Raw genomic sequence first — 15,154 nt, 5'->3', positions numbered from 1 at the left:
CCCAACCCTGCTCCTTTGTCTCCCTAATCAAACACACCTGATTCAACTCATCAGCTCATTATCACATGGGTTACTGAGCTGATGAGTTGAATCAGGTGTGTTTGATTAGGGAGACAAAGAAAACGTGCAGTGTTGGGGGTACTCCAGGAGCAGGGTTGGGAACCACTGTTCTATAGGGTCGGTAGTCTAACAAAGATATCAATATCAAGATTAGTTTGTATATCGACATGATGAAATATTCGTTCAAAATCATTCATTCATTAATGCTGCATAATCATACCTGAGAATGCTTTGACGCGTTTCCACAGCGCACAATGCTTAAGGGAACATCTGCCAATTCCACCAACTGCGGTAAACGTAGTCTATAATTTGTATTATTTTAAAAAACAGACGTTTTCAAATTCCAAAGCTTGCAGAAGGTTCCTAATGGCAGTACTGACTTAGGCTACAGCTTTTCTGGTAGCCTTGAGTAAATTAACATGTCTAAGAAAATGATTCATAAAACGTATAAATATCAGTTGAGCCTATGTTTACTTTTGTCACTGACACAGACGAAAATGAAAAGACTATCAGTCAAAGTTCAGCTTTAGGAGGGGAAGAAATAGGCCAGGATAAGAAGACTGAAATAATAAGAAATATGAAGATGAGGAGAGAGCAGGTATTGACAAATAATCTAATGACAAGGTTTTAAAGATAGCCTATTTCTTATAATTTTTTTGGCCTTCAAAAGTCCTAAATTGCACATATGTAGGTCAGAGAAATACAAATTTTCTCGGGGGAGCATGCCCCCGAACCCCCCTAACTACGGGGGGCCTTGAGTCTTGTTGCCCAGGGCACAGGAAATTGTTAATCCGGCCCTGATTTCAGCATGAGCTTCTGCATGAAGATGAAGGTTTTCAGACAGAAATCCAGCAGATAAACAGACTCCAGTCATGGAAGAGGCTTGTGAGACACTAGATTGAGTCTGGCCTGTATGAAAACATATCAGGGCTTCAGTCTCTAACTTTACTGTAGCTGTGATGATATAGATGAGATCCTGTGCTCTGACCAGATGATGATTCACAATAAATCTCATTCATATTCACAGGACATTCAACAAATATCTGCTCGTTCACACACAAATATAGAATTCCTCCAAACACCAGAGAGATGAAAACTTCTCATCTGCTCCTGATATGATGAGCTCATGATCTGTATCATTAAAGGTCCCATTCCATGGATTATTTTATTATTTTAGAATGTTTCCTGGGGTGCCCTTATAATGTTAGTATCTTTTTTAGATCAAAAGTTGTTATAATTTAGAAATAAAAGGCATATTTCCTAGCCTGATTTTAGCCTCTGATTTGAACGCTCTGCTTGAAGGGGCGTGTCTGCTGTGAGACTTCAGTGTAAACGCCCACTGCTGTGATTGGCTGCTGTGAGACTTCAGTGTAAACCCCCATTGCTGTGATTGGCTGCTGTGAGACTTCAGTGTAAACGCCCACTGCTGTGATTGGCTTCTGTGAGACTTCAGTGTAAACGCCCACTGCTGTGATTGGCTGCTGTGAGACTTCAGTGTAAACGCCCACTGCTGTGATTGGCTGTTGTGAGACTTCAGTGTAAACGCCCACTGCTGTGATTGGCTTCTGTGAGACTTCAGTGTAAACGCCCACTGCTGTGATTGGCTGCTGTGAGACTTCAGTGTAAACGCCCACTGCTGTGATTGGCTTCTGTGAGACTTCAGTGTAAACGCCCACTGCTGTGATTGGCTGCTGTGAGACTTCAGTGTAAACGCCCACTGCTGTGATTGGCTGTTGTGAGACTTCAGTGTAAACGCCCACTGCTGTGATTGGCTGACATCCTTGCATATGGAATATCCAACGAATTCTCATCCTTGGGCGTCATATACTGACGCTTTTGACATTTCGTCGACATCGAACGCACATGGCACCCTTTAGCGTCAATATGACATGCACAGAGCTTTGTTCGGTTATGGGTAGGTTTAGGTCTGGTGTAGGGTTAGGGTTAGACCGCTAGGAGGCGCCTTCTGGCCCATTTCTATCTGCGTCTCATATTGACGCTAAAGGGTGCCATGTGCGTTCGATGTCGACGAAATGTCAGAAGCGTCAATATATGACGCCCTAGGATGAGAACGGGCTGGAATATCTCGCATTACATGTGGAACTCTCTCGAAAACTTTTACTATTACAGCTATTATACGTTTTTACTATTACAGCTATCGGGATTAACGAATCGTGAGAAGTTTTTTAAAGTTTTTAGATCTATTCCCGTCACATAAAAGGTTGCAGTGATGAGCATTGAGCATATGACGTCGCGTGAATGAAGATCTTATCATTGCAACGCAGTTTCTGCACTCTCACTAATGATTTCACCAATGCAAACATGAGGTAAGTACAGTAAGAGCTTCGTTGTGCAGCGTAACAGCGTCATTGATTTTATAACGAGTTTTGGCAAGTGTCCAGATAAACTCGCGCTGTGTGATTGACAGCTTGGGCGATTGGAAAGGGATTGTTTCTTTGATCGCTTTCTGTATATATATTAATCACAGTTTAAGTAAGATTATTTTCATCCTACTAAGAGAAACGATGTGAAGTTGATCGTTTAGTCACTGGCTTGATTTACTGATGCATAAACAGTATTGAACGACTTAGAGAGAAAGATTATGTCTGAACTTGAACAATTACGCATCAGAAATTCACATAACCCACTGGTTCTTCAGAGGCTCGGATGAAGGAACTAAAAAAATACCTTTGTGTTCATTTGTACATCCAAACACTGAGCAACTGTAATGCTTCGCTCGTTTGCAAGCCATGATGTCTCTCGAGGAAAACCATTATCGCGCTCGCGCAGCTCATTTTCTCATGGACGGGCCAAATTCTCTTTGCGGGCAAAGAAGAGAAAGGGGAGGTAACCGTTCCCCTTATGACGACATAAGGGGAAGATTTCTAGATTCGCCCGTCTGAGCTTTCATTTTCTCAAAAATACCCAGGGCTTGGTTTACACCCATCAAAACGTCTAGCCACTGGGCGACCATAGGCAGGCTAGGGGAACTCATATTAAGGTTAAAAAATCTCATAAAGTGAAATTTTCCTGCAATGGGACCTTTATTGTTTATTTGTGAAGGTCTTGTTCTTGTTCACAGAGGCATAAAGTTCATCCTACGGTTGATCTTCTCTTCTTCTGATGGCAGCATAAGTCACTGTATCATCATGATCCTGAAAGAACAGATTCTGTCCATCAATGTTTGAACCCCAGCAATTATTATTATTATTATTATTATTATTATTATTATTATTAGAGCATGAGCTTCATTTATCTGAGAGTCAAACTCATGTGCTGGTATCTACTCACATTGAGTGATTTTACTGGCTTTGTATTGGAAGAAGTGACCTCAGAATAAGTCACATCATCTGTCTGCTCCTAAACATCAATGCAAACGTGCAGAGAGTCAAGTTTAACACACAGAACAGACATATCTCTCACTATAATATGTAGAATAACACAAAAGCTTTTAAATCACATTATTGAACAGACAGTGAACGTAATGTTTGATGATTTAGTGGACTCACATTGGCTCTTGCAGCGGGAGGAATGAACATGTTGATCATCTCATTCGTCCCTTTATGATCATTCTCATCTTTGACCTTCAGAACAAACAGTTAAACTGCATGAATGACACTTTATTGAGCTTTAAAGACAGTAATCAAATCTAAATCACTGCATTACTGAACTCACCGCAGAGTTGCCAGTCCCTCTTTTATTATCTGAAAACAAGTGCCTCATGAAATATGAGTATTTATGAGCAAACACACATGAAAAACACAATGTTAAGCATTGAGATTTTCAACAATCAGATTTTGTTGAAGCATTAAAATGAATAATAAAAATGATTGTTGACTTGATAACTCGTTGATATTGACATTACAGGATTTCTCAGCAGGAATAAACTTCTGTTTTAGAATTTCATATAATCCACATGTTTCTATGATACTTACAGTCTGAACATGATGTGTTTGTTTGCTCATCTGAACTGTTTTTAATTGTTGTAAAGGAGTAAATCTGAAAACTCACCAGCTCTTTTTCTGCAGATCAGCCAGAGAAGAGCAAGAAGGAGAACAGCGACTGCAGCGACAGAAATCACTATGACTGAAGAAGAGATCGAGCACAGAGTCAGAGACGGACAGGGCAGATTGGGGACAATTGTAGACAAAGACAAAACACTGTGATTATGTACCTGGTGTGTTTGTAGTCGAATGACCCTGAGCGTCTGTGTCTGGTGAAAAGGATGAATGGGGACAATTATAAACAAAGACAAAATCCATTGACAATGGTGTCATGCTTCATGACGCAATGCATGCTGGGAGCCACCCATAGTATAAAACTCATGGCTCCCAGCATGCATTGCGGCATGAAGCATGCCACAGCACACAACTCTATAGAGTATGATATTAAACTTTTATTTATTTTATATATATTTTATTTTTTTAAATATATTTTCTCCAACAGCCCAAGCACACACACAGGCCTATATAATGGCATGTAAATCAAATGTATAATTTATACAGTATGAGAATTAACTGCACAATTACTAGAAATGTTTACCTTGGATATTATACAATTTTCAAGCATACACAATTTGTGGAAAAAGACAAAAAAATTCAAGATGTTTCCAACTCTGAACCAATTCTGTACAGTATATATGTATGTGTGTGTGTGTATATATATATATATATATATATATATATATATATTGTCCTTGCAATTCTTTTCATTCACTCAGTGACACACCTGAATGAAAGGCTCATTATGCAGCTCATTATGCGGCTCATTGTCTTCTCAGGTGTGAACCACTTCATTATTCATGATCCCACACGCATATTGCCTTTCCAAACAAAATGTGTCTTAGAAAGTTTAAATCATTGTATTGTTTTATGTGAATGATTAGCCAGGATGATTTTCAGATCATTTTGAAGCAAAAACTAGGCGACAACATCCATTAGTCAAAAGTCTTGTGGACACATGTTTGTATATGTCTTACACATATTTTTACACAGTGTTTTATTGAAAATGTTTGGCCACCGCTATGGTGACGGTAAAAGTGGTTGTTTGTTATTAATAATTGGTGGTGGTTGAGGAGATTCCCCCTTCTATGTAAAGCGCTTTGAGTGCTGAGAAAAGCGCTATATAAATGTAATGAATTATTATTATTATTATATTAATAGACTATATTCACCAACAACACTTTCTTGCAACAGATCAGACATTCTGAATTTAGGTTTTTAAATCCCAACAATGGTGACAACAATGCTCCAACAGCCCAAGCATACATACAGGCCTATATAATGGCGTGTAAAACTCATTTATAATTTATAATCAGCTCCATATCAGATTACATGTGTTCACGGGCATAGAGTATTTCATTCAAACACATTTCAAGAGTTCTCCAGTAGTGGGTACTCATGCAACATTAACAAGGGATGAGCATAAAAAGTGTAAACACAGCCTTAGAGTAAAAAATAAGTGAAGTCGGCCATTTTCTCTTCAGTTTCATCTGAGCTGTTGAGGTGAATAGCAGGACAAAACTTTCCCCGGTCAGACCGAAACAAAATGTTGGCAGAGATAACTATTTTTCTTTAAAGGGGTCATGAACTGGCTTTTTTTTTTTTAATTATATTGTTGTCTGAGGTCAACTTATGACGTTCGCTTGGTTTTTACATTCAAAAACATCAAAATGAATAAGTAATATGCTATTTTCTAGTTTTGAGCCTAGTTCAAAAACGCTCGTTTTTTATGGGCGTGTCGCATTGAAGACTTGGAAGTAAACTGCTGTGAGTGGATAACAGTTTTGCATATTATAATGAGTTTCAACCAGAGGCGGCCTTACCTATGTTTCACCCGTTTCAATTGAAACGGGCCCCGCCCTCCAAGGGGGCCCCCAACATAACAGGAAAATCTCATTCATTTTCTCCCTAGGATATTGATTTTCAGACATAATGTCTAAAGTGGTCTCCAACACGTCGCTCGAGAGAGTAGCTCGTGGCCTGATTGGAGGTAGCTCGACAAGGGCCGTTCAATATTGCGTCTTTTGCGCGCTCAAGTTCATTATTTCAAATAATTGAAGCGACGCGCTCATTTTTTCCAGGCGCAACGAGTCAACATGAAGGATGGGGGTACACCCAAACTACGGGTGTTTTTTTCTTCTCCGTAAATAAATCTTCTAGCAGAGCTACAGCAAGCGTTTTTCGGTGGTGGAAATCCATTAGCTATTAAAACTTCTTTGTCGTTGTGGAGAGCGCATGGTTGCATAGCATTAGCAACGACAGACGCCACGGGAAAATCGGACCTAATTTTACTATTAATAATAAAAGATAAGCTAATGTGCATTGTAAATGTCAGTATTTTGTCTTTTTTGAATCATTCTTTTTATAAAAATGATTTAAAGGCTGAAATATGCGAGGTTTATCTTTTTATAAAAACTTTTTTGTCAAAACTTTATTTGAACTTGTACATGTTAGTAACATGTTGCAAGACACTCCGTACTTTTCAAATTTGGCCATCATTTTTAATGTTACTATTTTAATGTTTATTAAACCGTACTCACGAATTCAAAAACTGTTCCCTCGGTTTAACAAATCGTGCCCACGGATTAATAAACCGTTCCCACGAGTTTTTAATCCGCGCTCTCAGATTTGTAAACAGTGCCTTCAGTTTTTGCAATCTGTACCCACTAATTCATAAACCGTGCCCACGCTTTCACAATCCGTTCCCACGGGTTTGTAAAATGTACTCACGGATTTGTGGCTCACTCTCATTTTAGAAGAACAGCAGGAGGTACTTTGTTAACGAATCTTATAGTATATTGTTTTATTGTGTAGCCTATTAAGTGGAATACATCAAATTGTCTTAACTGCGTCTAGCGGGTATGGGTGAATATAGGCTACAATTTAATATGAATGGCGTGCATCAAAATCTTTTGTTTATTTGTGATAATCTTAACACTTTAGTATTATTTTCTAACCTGTATTATGACTGATATTTGACGAATTGCTTTTGTATTATATATTATAATTATATAATAATAATAATTATTATTAATAATAATAATAATAATTATTATTATTTGTGTTTAACTATAAATGAGTTCACTTAAGACAGTAATATGTTTGTCATAAAATAATTTATCAATGCTTTATTTTTATAGGCTATAACCTAACCTTTTACAGTTTTGGATAAAATAGGCCTACATTTTTTGCATAATTTTTGCTTAAATAAAGCGTTCATAAATTATTTTATGATAAACATATTACTGTCTTAAGTGGACTCATTTATAGTTATAAACTAATAATAATAATAATAATAATAATTATTATTATTATTATTACATTTTATAGGCTACATTAGAAGACGCTTTTGTTATTTTTGTTATTTAGTATTTTAGAATACTAAAGTGTTAAGATTATCACAAATAAACAAAAGATTTTGATGCACGCCATTAATATTAAATTGTATATTCACCCAAACCCGCTAGACGCAGTTAAGACAATTCGATGTATTCCACTTAATACACAATAAAACAATATAGGCCTACTATAAGATTCGTTAACAACGTACCTCCTGGTGTTCTTCTAAAATGAGAGTGAGCCACAAATCCGTGAGTAGCCTACATTTTACAAACCCGTGGGAACGGATTGTGAAAGCGTGGGCACGGTTTATGAATTAGTGGGTACAGATTGCAAAAACTGAAGGCACTGTTTACAAATCTGAGAGCGCGGATTAAAAACTCGTGGGCACGATTTGTTAAACCGAGGGAACAGTTTGAGAATTCGTGAGTACGGTTTATAAACTGCATGGGCGCACGGATTGCAAAACCGTCGCCACGGATTTTTAAAAAATTATTTTTACTCACACAGGTGACTTCTCGGGCTCCGTAATACTTCAAGTTGAGGGGATGTTTGAGCTGTTTTTTTTTTTTAAGTCAGCCCAGACAGCTGAAAATATAGCTACTGCGCAAATCAAAAGCAGTGATGTTGCCCTGCGTGAAAGGGCGAGGCTTATTCCAACGTAAAACGCTGTATAATTGTATATAGTTTTAATCAAATAAGGTTGGATTATTTCTATGTTGAACTGCCTGTTCATGAAGCTGAAAGTGCGCGTAATAAAATAATATGATGCAAACCAACAGGAATCCTTGCTTTTTCTGCTCTATTATGTTTACATTTTATGTGGGCAGGGCCCCATTTTAGTTATTGAAACGGGCCCCCAGATGCTTAAGGCCGCCCCTGGTTTCAACTCACTGCGTGAATCGGTGGGCGGGGCTAAACCGGCCGTGTTGAAGTAGGCGTTGATCTTCTTCTGCGGAGGTGGTGTTTTATCCTCTTTGTCGTCATAGTTCCCCACTTTGAAAAACGAGTCGTTTGCTGAGCCTGGTGTCAATAAAAGCTTTTATTGGACTAACAAGAACGTTTTCAGTTCTGAAACTTACAGGATATTATTATAGTATGATGACCTCTTATATGTCAAAAGCTCAAGGAAAATTTGATTTCTCAGTTCATCACCCCTTTAAGGTCAAAAATATTCTTTTACAAAAGATATTTTAATCAGTTTATTTCATATTGGGGTCATAAGACACCCAGACTTGATGAATAACTGAATTTTTATATGTTAAACTTGTTGCTGAGCATTACGAGTGTACGGCTTATTTTGTGTTTCTCTCTTTTTTTGTATATTTGTTTTGTCATATTTTGATGAGTTAACACTGAAGATAACTCTAGCATTATGCACTGAAAAGCACTGATGTGAGAAAGACAGTGATGATGTACCTTTAGAAACGTGTGTGTTTATAGTTGAGGGATCCTGAAGCCTGTTTTATACTTCTGCGTCGGACCTACGCCGAAGCCTCTACGCTGTAGGCAACGCGTTGGTTTTCATTTATACTTCTGCTTCGTTGTCCGCGTTGATGCGCAATTACACTTGCAGAGGGAGCATGTGAAACCCGAGGGAGGGGTTCTAGCAGACCAATCACAGCGCTTGTGTCCGTGTAGAGTTGACGCGTTGTTACATTTTTGGAGAGGTGCACGTCAGGTTACGCCGAAGGGTACGCGCGCTACACACAGCCTACGACGTAGATACGGCGTGAGTTCGACGCAGAAGTATAAAACAGGCTTGAGAGTGTGTGATGTGGACTGGATTCACTGCTGTCATTGAATCAGCTTGAGCTGTGAAGATGAATGTTAGTTCAGATGATTAATACTGTACAATATGACATTCATATTTTAACTTTGATCATCACATTACATAAAAAGTTAATATTTTTGCTGTCAAGTTTCAATTCCTTTATTATTTCCAGCATCACGTTTTGGACTGTTACTTCACTGCAGTTCATTAGTTTGAAGCAATGCTTTGAGTTACTCTTCTGTGAGAGTCAAAGAAGCTTTTGTTCCCTCAGTTTGTTCTGGTTCAGTGATACTGATAGACCTTAGTGTTACTGACATTATGAGGCTCTTCTAACACTGTTTTCTCACCTGAATACTTGACAGTGTATCTGACTGAGGTCTTGACTTGATTTCTGTGAGTAAGCTGACATCTCCACTCTCTGTTGTCATCTTCATTCAGGAGTGTTGTAGTCAGAGTGATGATACAGGGATAAGATGATAATAATATCTGATATCTGGAGTCTGTCTTCATAACAACACCAGCCTGATTCACCCACAACAGCTCAATTCTCCCAGAACGAACCCGATCATCACAGGAAGATCCAGTATATGTATATAACTGACAGGAGAGAGTCACAGAGCGGCCTGGACTGATCTCAGTCTGTGAGGATGAAGATGAAGATGATGATGATGATGATGATGATGGAGACACTGAAACTGAACACAAGACACAAATCACAGACTCTTCAATCATCATCTGAGTTTAAAGGGAGAATTTTAAATTGAGCACATAATCATAAACTTACCATGAAGAACATGCAGAGAAACACGTTCATCAGGTCCTTCTTGTTGGTGGTTTCCATTCTCATGTATCCATTGTTGGCAGCTGTATAATCCATAATCTTCTTCTGTGACGTTCTTGATGTTCAGAGAGCAGTCAGACTCCAGACTCAGTCTCTCATGTCTCTCTGTGTCTTTATTCTTTATCCCTAAAGTAATCAGTTTAACTGTTTCTGAATAACTGAATCTGTTATAGTTCCATGTAGTTTTAGATTTGCAGCCAGATTTGTCTTTATTACAGGACAGAGAGACATTTTCACCAGAACTGATGAACACATCAGTCTCAGTCGCTCCACTGGTTCCTGAAACACAGTGTATTTGAGTGATCATTATGTTATATGTTAATAAATTAAAGGGACAATGTGTAGTTTTTGTAAGTATTTTATTATCTAAAATCAATATTTTTATTCTTAAATATGTCCTCGATGGTGTACAAATACCTCTGCCAATGATCTGACTAATCCTCGTAAACGAAGAATTTATTATCTTTATATACATTGGACGGGTAGGTCCACGGAAGCTTCCATGTAGTTCCGCCATCTTGAAAAACTATAATAGCAGAGAGGGACAAAAAGTACCAGGCCAACGCGTTTCGTTCAGAGCCAGCGTCACGTGACTGAAGCCAGCAGAAGTGGAGGAGCAGAGCAGAGAGAGGCGCTTGTCACTGCCGCGGCAAGTTTAAAAGGCTGCACTGCACGGTTATTTATAATGGAGGAGCATACATATGCTGAGTCACAGGATAAGAAGTCCTCGGCATCGAAAAAGACCAAAATAGACCGTAAAAGGAAACGTGAGCGGAGATTACAAAACACAAGGGCTAATGTCGGGATAGCTTTTTCCAGGTGGAAAGAGCTAATGCAGGAGAAAGCTTTCAAAAGAGACCCTGAAGTTGCCTGCTTTCTTTTTTTCATTGCTTGGTTGTGTACTTTATTATATAGACAGTAGAACATTTATAGTTAAAAGTTAAACAGGCTCTTTGATGAATAGCAGCTATTGAGTAAAGTAGAGAAGGCGCTAAAAACAAGGTTGTAAGTTTTACTTTTTGTAACCTAGAAGTTTGATAATAATCTATTTTAATATGACTGTTCTTGCATTGTTTGCACACCTAAAGCTATTTCAAGTTTTATGTCATCTGACATTTTCTGTTATTTATCATATATACTGTGACCTCACATTGAATAATACAGACCCATACAGTAATTCTGTATGTATGCCTATAGCCATAGTTCATGTTTTTCACAGTCAGTAATTCATACTGTAACATTCGTTTGTTCGTTGTGTCAAGTTGCAGTTTGTTTGAAATAACAAACCTGTTCACCCGAAGGAAAACTCGATGAAGTGCTATTATAAGACATCCTGTCATAGCTTTTTAGTACATAACGGCCACCGTAGATGCAACACGCATTTGAAAAAGTGAGGCGCTGGAGAGCACTATTCGTTTGAATGCAAAATACAATTTCACCACTAGATGGGAGAAATTCCTACACAATGTCCCTTTAAAGCATAAAACACACCAGCATAAAAAGCAGAAGTTTTAAATCATAGTCTTTATTCTTTCTTAAAGCAAACAACACACTCTCCAGAATAAACTATTAGTCTTTATCAGAGAGCTGTTCAAATCACTGACACACTCTTAATATGAAGATAATTCTTCATCATCAGATGTTTGAGTGACACTATGTCCAGTATCAGGAATAATACAGTATGATCTGTGTGTATCAATACACAACTCTGAGATCACAACGTGAATGTGTGCAAGAATAAACTGAGCATGTTCAAATGAACTCTTTCCAGACTAATTCCACTAAATGTTGTAAGGGTGGATTTCCTGCAAGACTGACGAATGACTAAAGAAACATTGTCAGCAAGACTGTAGAAAACTGTACATTTCTTGTCTATTCCACCCACTGCCACTTATACCAATGAGGGAAATAAGCGCAGTTACAATAGATTAATATGTGGGAGAGCGTTGCTATAGAGAGTGACAATATTGTATTGCAAAGCACTATTATACTATATGGGCCATTCTACAGAATTGGTGCAAAGTCAGAGTTGGAAACATCTTGAAATTTTTTTGTTTTTTCCCACAAATTTTGCATGTATGCAAATTGTATAATATCCAAGGTATGCTTTTCTAGTAATTGTGCAGTTAATTCTCATATTGTATTTTCAGAAAATGCTGGAATATTTTCCTTCTCCCCAAATTTGTCACTACCGAAACACAATATTAAATAATTTATTAAGAAGGCTTATAATGACCTATTAAGATTTTGTTTACATCTACCTTATAAATATATATTTTTTCTATTTTTAAAAAATATTTTTACTGGTTAAATCAATAAAGATTATAATTTTAATAATATTTTAAGTGTGATTTATGAGATTTGTTGTATTTTGAACCCAATCTTTCTTTGTAGAAGGCATAAAGTTTATCGTACTGATTTCAAAGTTAAGGATTCATTAGTATTAATATGCATTGAACCAAACACTATCATAACATCTTAGTTGATAATTCAATATACTTTATTTTTGACAAAACATCCCATGTTACGGTAGTGACTGCACATTTTTGGTAGTGACAGTAATGTTTTGGTAGTGACCACAATAATTAGTTTGCCATGGCTGAATCAGACTGTCCACATTTTATGTTAATATAAATAAATAACTATGATGCACATATGCAGTCAGTACATATAGCAGACACACATCTGACAGTAAATATCTTATAAGAACACCTCGAGCTATTCTATACTTTGGTCTTGAGGTGCAAGTGAGAAGAGGTATGCTCATAGATTTTTCTTCCTAAAAAAACAACAACTTACAATGTAGACTCAGAACCACTTTGTTTTATTTTCACATTTTCAACATTTTGTTTATGAGTCATTCAGATAAATCTCCAGAACCACTGAACTCTGTGTGTGTGTGTGTGTGTGTGTGTGTGTGTGTGTTTACATAATACATTAATTTCAGAATAATTTTCCTCATTCAGATAAATCTCCAGAACCACTGAACTGTGTGTGTGTGTGTGTGTGTGTGTGTGTGTGTGTGTGTGTACTGGTGTCTGATCACCCTCACTGGAAGTGCTAGGTGGTGTGGAAGCCCTGCAAAATGTCTCCATCTCTTTTTGTCTTTTCACCATCATCCTGTGTCTTTTCTGTCTTTTCCTCCATGCTTTTCTGACATGTCTTTGCTCCCTGTCAGATAATTCACTGATACTCTTCAACTTTCCTTCTTCCCTTCGTTTCTTATTTCTTTCATTTTCTTTCCTTAAGTATTCCTCGTACTTCACTGGGTCTTCCCTCAACCTTTGTTTGTATTCTCTCTGTCTCTCTGTTGTAGTTTTTCTATTTTTTTTAGGCATGTTGGTGTTTTATGTCATTCTCCTTGCCAAGTTAATCATAGAAATTAACATTACTGACAACAACCTTACACCTAAGCTAGTATCATGGACTGCAACCTTAAGTAATTGTAACCTCATCACATTACAGAATTTTAACAGAATATTGCATACTAAAACACTACTAAAACATACTACAGTAGTAATTATTTGCATAACTGTACTAAAATGTAGTTTATTCCTCCAAATAAAGGATTATGTGTTCCCTTTTGTCACTACCAAAACAATGTCACAACCGAAACTTCAAGAAAATGTTTCGGTTGTGACTGTTTTGGTAGTGACAATTTTAGATAACTTTTGAGCCTAGCTCGAAGATGCTAATCAGCACATGGTTAGCCATCACTGGTCAGAACAGTTGAACACATATAACAACTAAATTTTATGGAATAACATCCCAAAAAAAATACTCAATAGCAGAAAAAATGAGTTTGGTAGTGACATTCCTTAAAGTTACACACAGATTTTTAGACTTTAGAACACATTTACCTCAAAATGATGGGATCAATCTACTCGCCATATAGCACATGAGAGAGAGGGACACAGGAATATTTCCTGATCAAAAATGTAGGAGTGTGGTTAAAATCAGTCTCAGCCAATGGACTACAACATTCACTGTTTTGGTAGTGACATGAAAATGCGGGACATGTTTTTTTAGATAAAGTTTCATGATTTAAAAATAAAATATAAAATAAATATTTTTTTTAACTTCATTTTTTTAAAAAAAACAAAAATATTTTTTTTAAAACAAGAATGGAAAAATTTGCAAAAAATTATTCAATATCATTTTCACAAGTTGAAATTTAGGGGTTAGGGTTTGGGACAGCCACCTCCTAATTGAAAGTAGCCCATAAATTATGATTTTATATATATAAAGCTTACTGATATCTTAAATATTATTGTGGGTTTCAATAGATAATTGAAGGATCTTAGTAAACATCTAAGATTTTAATAATTAAATGCTTTTCAAATGTGTTTTTTGGATGAGGGACAGCAGTTTGCACCAATTCTGTAGAATGGCCCATATAGCAAGTCAATACCAAATCAAAACTAGTTAGCACATTAGTTGTAATTGAAAGGGTTTATTGACAACATGGTTATAGTTATACTTAAAATAGTTACAAAATAAATGAAATGAGATGATAATAACTTATACCAATAATTGTACTCAGCATATATGTAAAATGTTACCCGAGAGAGAGAGAGAGAGAGAGAGAGAGAGAGAGAGAGAGAGAGAGACCCAAGAAAGGGACCCAAAGAATAAAAGAGACAGAGCAACTGTTACAATCTTCTTTTATCCTTTCCCTGACCATGTGACTAAAACCCAAATGTGAGACGTTCAAACTGACCAATCAGATAATTACAACTTCCCCCACGGTACTAAATGTGTGACAATTCATCGACCCCTGAAGTACACACATCTTGGCCTACAGTGATCACTATCAGCCCCTCTGTGCCTTTAGGAACTACAAATGGTCATTGTGGTAGAAAGAGGGGGTGGAAAACAGTAAAGCAAACGTCTTTAGAGAAAATACAGATTTCTTTACCTGTGAGAAGTGAAGAGAGAATGATCAGTCCCAGCAGACACAGATCACACTTATCAGCCATTTTGTGTTTCTGTCAGTCTTTCTCTTCATTATATATAGTTACAGCTCTTCCTTTAAACATCATCAGCTCCTCCTCTGGTTATTCACTTCCTGTCATCTGATCAAATGAGTGTTGAAATCCTGCTAGAGTTGCTGTTTAGTGACACCATGACACAGTGAAA

At 37.2% G+C, this 15,154-nt stretch overlaps 1 protein-coding gene across 1 annotated transcript; it reads right to left on the bottom strand.

Annotated features, from left to right (window-relative positions):
• Positions 1 to 2,990: 2,990 nt before the first annotated feature.
• On the bottom strand, positions 2,991 to 15,021 carry LOC307163480 (uncharacterized protein). The gene is made up of 9 exons (XM_079879514.1): positions 14,934 to 15,021; positions 9,959 to 10,294; positions 9,522 to 9,869; positions 4,235 to 4,273; positions 4,072 to 4,146; positions 3,736 to 3,764; positions 3,570 to 3,644; positions 3,352 to 3,420; positions 2,991 to 3,215 (listed from the first exon to the last, which is right to left on the bottom strand). The coding sequence occupies exons 1-9, from the start codon at positions 14,992 to 14,994 to the stop codon at positions 3,159 to 3,161; spliced, it is 1,089 nt and encodes a 362-aa protein (XP_079735640.1). The 5' UTR covers positions 14,995 to 15,021; the 3' UTR covers positions 2,991 to 3,158.
• Between the last annotated feature and the right edge of the window lie 133 nt (positions 15,022 to 15,154).

Source organism: Squalius cephalus (assembly GCF_949319135.1).
Source record: "Squalius cephalus genome assembly, chromosome: 1".
NCBI lineage: Eukaryota > Metazoa > Chordata > Actinopteri > Cypriniformes > Leuciscidae > Squalius > Squalius cephalus.
Note: the sequence above shows the minus strand (reverse complement) of the source record. Positions and strands in the feature narration are given on the sequence as shown.